Genomic DNA, 6,433 nt, shown 5'->3' on the forward strand with positions numbered 1-6,433 from the left:
ACTTGCCAGCCATCTCCCCAGCTCCTCCTTACTTTCTTTTTGCTATGCTGTACAGACTGATGGGCTTCCTGTCTTAGCCTCCTAAGTAGCTGGCAATACCAGCATACACCACCACCCTCAGAATATAAATTTGAGTTTCTTATAGTTCTACTTGGAACAATATTACTTTTTTTTAACTTTCTAAAATCATTTTAAGATAGAGGGCTGAAGAGATAGCTTGGCGGCCTAAACGTTTGCCAGGCAAGCACAAGATCCAGAGTTCGATCCTGGTACTACATGCCATGCCAGCCCTGAAACTGGGTGTGGTGGCACATGCCTGTATCCCAGAGCTGGGGAGGCTGCGACAGGAGGATCACTGAGTCTGAGCTGCACAGCAAGACCCTGTACCAAATAAATAAATACTAAAAAACAAAGAAAGAAGTTTGTAGGTGATACATTAAACAGGTGACAGGCTGCATTTGGCCCCTACGTAGTGGCTTACCTATTCCTTTTTTAAAAGAATACATTATCATAGTCAGAAGCCATATGATTCTGGTAATGCCAAAACAAACGCTGCAATGGATGCATCAATCACCTTACTTAATATCCGTGAGGCAGAATCTAAGAAGCTGGGCTGCTGGAGCCCATTGCTGACGGGTAAGGAGACTAAAGCACAGGAGAACTCGCACCCTGTTACTAACCAAAGCCTTCTCACACTACAACGATACGTTAAGCACATGTACTATGCTTTAATATGACTGTAAACATTACGTACTGCAAACATGTATTAATAAAAACATTTTTTAAGGGAAATGCGTTATTCACAGTGTTATCTTTGAATTTTGCTTTTCACTCAAGCCCAATGGTGGTCTAATTTGTTTCATTTGCTTTGTTTTTTGATTTTTTTTTTTTAAATAGGCTCTCATGACGTAGCCCAGGCCGACCTTGAATTCACTAAATTGCCCAGGCTGGCCTCCAACTTGTGGCGACCCTCCGCCTCAGTCTCCTGGATGCTGGGATTAAAGGCGTATGCTACCACATCGGCTGTCAATCTGATTTTCAAAGGATTACTTCATCTTTCTCTAGGGCAGTTACTCACTAGGGCAAGGTGAAGATCACCCAGGACTAGGGTACAAATGCAGAAGATGAACAGAGCCCAGGGCTTTCCCAAGGAGCCCAACAAGAAGAGCAGGGCTGGCTGGGTCAGCCCTCAAGGAGCCTGCCAGAACAGGCTTCTGACCCCAGAGATTCTGATCCTGGAGATGTGGGTTGGAAGGAGGCCACGGATTCATTGTGTGGACTAGAGAAATATGACCTGCGCATACGAAAGAAAGTTTAGCATCTAACCAGCTATGGCTCAAAGAAATGGTTTTCTTTCTTTCTTTCTTTCTTTCTTTTTTTTTTTAATGTATTTGGTTGTTACAAGATCTCACTACACAGCTCAGACTCCTAGTGATCCTCCTGTTTTCAGCCTCTCCAGTGTTGGGATTACAGGCTTATGCCACTATGCCTGGACTCTGTGGCTGGCTCAGCCCACCCTGGGGGGCAGGGCCAGCATGGCATGTGGTGCGGGGGACGGAACTTGCCTAAGCTTGCCTAAGCAGGCGCTTTAGTCCACTGAGCTATCTCACTGGCCCAAGGGAAATGGTTTTCTCCGCAGCTGAAGAAAGCTAACAGACTCTTCACTGGCATCCCTTCTGACCATTGTTGAGTACATTGACTTTTATGAAGTGTATTCTCCTAAAACGCACATGGTGAAGTCATAACCCTTAGTACCTAAGAATGTAACCTTATTTGGAAATGGGATTACTGCAGATGCAATCAGTTGTGAGGAGCATGGTGGCCCCTGCTCCGTTATCACTGGAGTCCTTATGAAAAGAGACAACGTGACATGGACATGTGCACGCTAGCACAGCACCATGTGAAAAGACATGGAAAGGTGGTGGCCACCTCAAGCCAAGGCAAGAGCCCTCACGCATACCTCCCGCATGTCCTTCAAAAGGATCCAACGCCAATGACACCTTTCTCTTGGACTCCACCTCCAAAGTGGTTGTTTAAACCACCCAGTGTTACATGCAGTCCTAGTACACTGGTATTCTAAAGATGGGGAAAAGAAGCTGAGACCGAAACTGAATCTCTTTGAGTTTCTCCGCTGCGGACTGCCAAGGCCAAATAGGGTATTCCAGTTATAAAACAGTGACTCAATGATCCATGCAAGCTCACTGCCAGCTTCTCAGGGCCCTCTGATGGCCTATGAAGAAGAGCTCTTCTACAGGAAGCACCACTGAGCCCCAACTGCAGTGGAGACAGGCTTGGAAGGCACGCGCCCCACCAAACAGGTGTCCTTGCCTGACTGTTAACGAGTTCCTATGACAACCTCCAGACCTTATATGGCCCCCAATCTAATTTAGTTTAGTTTTTCTTTTTTTTCAAGAAAGGGGATGGGGGTATCTCTGAGTGCTAAGAGCACTCACTCAGCATGCATGAGGCCTAGGTTTCAATCCACAGGCTAAAGAGAGGGACAGGGACAGAGAGAAAGACAGACAGACAGAGGCCATCTTTTCTAGATGGAATGCTATCTTAATTTGTGTGGGGTTTTTTGCCAGCACCCTTTTAAATTGTTAAAATCCTAACTCATTTCTGAGGCTAGCTGGCTTTCTAATCTTCTCCCACTTACCATCGTTAGCATTTCAAACAGAATTTAAAGGTGAACAGAAGATACAGAGTGGTCTAAGAAGTAGGAAACCAAACCTATGTTAAAAAATATACCAGAGTGAATTCCTCAGATAAAAACTGCTCCGTATGAAGGGAATGCAGCAAGCGACCCAGAGCTTTCCCCGGAGCACACTATGATATTGGCCTTCTGTCATGCAAATCAAATGCTCTATGCTTAACACAGCTTTTTATTCTGCTGAGTCACCACCAAAACCAGGAGAGCACTTGAGACGGTGAAGCCTGCAGTGTACAAGAACAACAAAAGTCTCCCAATGCTTTCTGAGGGGGCACCATGATTGTGACCGTCCCCAGGACTGCAAGGCAGGAAGGTGACTCTGTCTAGAAATAATGGGCTAATTCCTAGGAGAATCAAACATCTCTGTAATTCATAGATCTCAGCACAGAGCTCAAAATCTTACCCCAGGATGGATATGCAAAACTGCACATAAAATAAAGAAATATCTCAACTGACAGCTAAATAGCATTGTCCTCTGGACTACCAAGGTGTCCAGAGGAAAAGAACTAGTCTAGTCACTTGGTTGGTATAAACCAATACTTCTAATCAGAGAAGCCTTAATGATTCAGATACAGCAGGAACAGCTTACAAACCTTCAGTAAGTCCTCTGGCAGAGGCACGGCCCCGAATATTTACAGACACAACTCAGCTCTAGCAAGTAAGTTCTGCTAGAGCAATGACTGCAATCAAAGTATAAATTAAATAGGAGCAATTAATGCCTGCCCAGATCTACACTTTAAACCATGATTTTTAACTATATAGTAAACTTGAACTTCTGGGAAGTGGTAACTCATTTAGAACACCATTAAAAAAGAAATAGTGTGTTTAAGCAGCTTTGCGTCAGTGAGGCTGAGTCATCCTTGTGCTTGTTGAATCACGGCTGAGGGCTGAGTCACCCCCAGGGCCGGCTGAATCGTGTTCCCTACTCTGCAGAAGTCTAAAGTGTGGTGTGCACAGAGTTTAAATCACTCAAATGAGAGCAAATGCTTCAAGTTTAAAACACCAGTGCTGGCACTGCCAACGGATGATGAAGAGAGCTTGCTGCCAACAGCACGAGCCACACATCCATGCAGACACCACTGCCTTGGTCAGGAGAAACACAGCCATAGTAATACTGCGTAGGCATTGACGATGGGCCCAGCGCTCAGGCCTGAATTTAGGATGAACCCGAAGGAAAGAAAAATTTATCAGTACTACCCAGAGTATAACAAGTGAGGGCAGTAGATGAAATCTTAATCTATAGACTCTTCCGTACATTTCAGGACCACCATAGACAGAGACGAAGCAAGAAAGGAATCCCTGACACTGCCAGCCGCACAAAGCGGGGGGGGGGGCAGCGCACTTCTGCCTTACCGCTCCAGCTTTTGCTCTGGTGGTGCCCAGGCAACAAAATCCAACATCGTGACCTTGAAACGCAGAAGCGTAGTCGTCCAGCTTCTCAAAATCCACCACTTCTTGATTCTAAACATGAAAACAGAGTATATAGCTTCATGTTATTTAAGAAATGCACTGAACATCCTTCTAAAGAACAAACTAGAGCTTGTTACTGACAGGTCTAATCAAAGACCAACGTCACAAATTCATTTTCTCCCACCAAAACACAGTCTGAATTGGAAATCAACAATATGTCCAATATGTCTATGGATACACAGATGAGTGGTGATACATATTTATAAAATTAGGTTCAGTTATAATTTATTCATGAAAAACAAAAGTGTCTAGAGCTTACCAGGAAGGAGACCTCTGAGGGACAATGTATGGATAGGAGATGGGGCTTTGGAATCTTGAAGAAGACCAAGGTTGAAATCTTGGTTCTGCTACTTACTACGCAAGTCCTTGTCACCAACTTATTGATCATATATGCCTCAGTTTTTGGGGGTTTTTTTTCAGCAGTTAAATGTGGCTGATAAACCCTTCAATCCAGTTAACAAACTACCTGCATTAGAGTCAGTCCAGAAGAGTATGAGAGAAAAGTGTATTCCTGGGCCCCATGCCAACCCTTCCGAATCAGAATCTGCACTCTGAACAGGATCCACGTTAATACTAAAGCACACTGAAATAAACTTAAGAGCTTGCCTTGAGCCTTTTAAGTCTGTCTGGAAACTTAAAGTGTGAGAAATTCCATCACTCAGGAGTTCAAATAAAATCTCAGCTTTCTGTTGCTCGGATCATTTTTTGTTGTTGCTGCAACGCTGTAGATTGAGCACAGAGCTCCGGCACGCCGGGCAAGAGCTCTACCACAGGGCTGTTTCCCAGCCTCGTCCAAAAACACTTTTCTGGCACTGTATAAAATGCTGAAGAAAGGCAGGTTTTTCTAAAGTGCTTGCTCAAGAGTCGTAACACCTAGAGCACTCTCTGCAAGCACAAATCTCAGTGTGAGGGTCTAATGACCCAGAGAATCTCACAAGGCCCAGAAAACAGGCTATGAAGACCACCTAAAGCCTGCATAGCCTAAGAAAACATGTTTTAAACAGGCCAAGTTTTATAGGCCAAAGATGTAAGCTAAGTGATGTCAAGGCAGGCCTATGCGAAAAGGAGTCAAGAACACTTATTTGCAGGCTTGCTTATTGTTCAGAATATTCTTCCTGGGAAACCCACTTCCCACCCAAGTTCTGTAGATGCCATGCCACAAAGCCACTCTACTCAATGTGCTGCATCGTGGATAATTCAGTTAGGGATCACAAGCTCCACGAAGCTGGGACTTCAGGAGATATCACCAAATCAAAGTCTGGGGTATCACTTGCTCGCCGGGAACACAGAACTTAGGTAGTCGGTAAAGTTCCTTTCAAGGGCAAGAGCCACAAACGCACGTTCAGGATCTCTTCCAGAATTCCTTTAAGTGTGCGGGACACAAGATAAGCCATAGCGTAGACAAAACTGCCATGGCTGCTGGACAATCGCTAATGCCTGCTCGCAGGAACTAAAAACAGCTCTCTGCTCTGCCATCTCCATCGCAACCTAGGTCCTACTTCATCCTGCCCTGGGTGGTGGCTGCAGGACCCCAAGGGAGAGCCTTGGCAGATCAGTCACCGCCCTGCTTTCCCCTCTGGCCCTGCAGTGTTCAACTTCTGCATCTGACGTAAGTTCACCTTCCAAAATCAAGCCCAAAGCAGGTGATACGTGTTTGAGTCCCAGCTAAAATACCCACCACGTTTTTATAAGCCTCCTCCTCGAAGGTGAGCTTCCTCCGGCCAATGAGCGTGACTCTGGAAAACAGGTTCTGTTCCAGGAGTTCTTTTAAGAGCACTTTGCCGGTTTCCCCGCTGGCTCCGAGTATAAAGACAGATTTGTTCTGCATCCTGAAGTCTTCCCGAAGCTTCGGCAGCGCCTGGGTCTCGGCCATGCTGCGGAAACAACAGCGACAGGTGCGGGTCTTGATGCTAAGGGACAACGACGCCTTCCTTGCCTCGGGGACAGGGACAACTGTTGTTTATCATTTCCGGGAGGGGCCGAAGCCGCCTCTGGGGCGTCGCCCAGGGAAAGTGCTGAGTCACCCGCCCGGCCCGCGCTCACCTGGCCCGGGTGCGGGGCCCGGCGCTCACCTGGCCGCCCACCGCGGGGATCTCCCCCGCGACACCCCAGCTCCGGGCGCGCCCGGCGTCCCCCAGGGTTACCTGAGCCCAGCACCGGGCCCCGCGTCCTCCGGCCGCAGGAGGAGCAGCGCGCCCACCACGGCGATCGCCGCGGCACCCAGCGCCCTGGACCCCGGCATCCGGGGGCCCC

General features: G+C 47.1%; 1 protein-coding gene across 1 annotated transcript in view; it reads right to left on the reverse strand.

The window, feature by feature from the left end:
* Positions 1 to 6,427, reverse strand: part of Htatip2 (HIV-1 Tat interactive protein 2) — a 19,392-nt gene extending 12,965 nt beyond the window's left edge. The window contains exons 1-3 of the mRNA XM_004642688.2: positions 6,325 to 6,427; positions 5,859 to 6,054; positions 4,064 to 4,171 (exon numbers count right to left, since the gene is read on the reverse strand). Coding sequence (XP_004642745.1) covers positions 4,064 to 4,171; positions 5,859 to 6,054; positions 6,325 to 6,422 — 402 coding nt within the window. The 5' untranslated portion in view covers positions 6,423 to 6,427. The remainder of the gene's footprint in view (positions 1 to 4,063; positions 4,172 to 5,858; positions 6,055 to 6,324) is intronic.
* Between the last annotated feature and the right edge of the window lie 6 nt (positions 6,428 to 6,433).

This window comes from Octodon degus, unplaced genomic scaffold (genome assembly GCF_000260255.1).
Source record: "Octodon degus isolate 3935 unplaced genomic scaffold, OctDeg1.0 scaffold00159, whole genome shotgun sequence".
NCBI classification, from domain to species: domain Eukaryota; kingdom Metazoa; phylum Chordata; class Mammalia; order Rodentia; family Octodontidae; genus Octodon; species Octodon degus.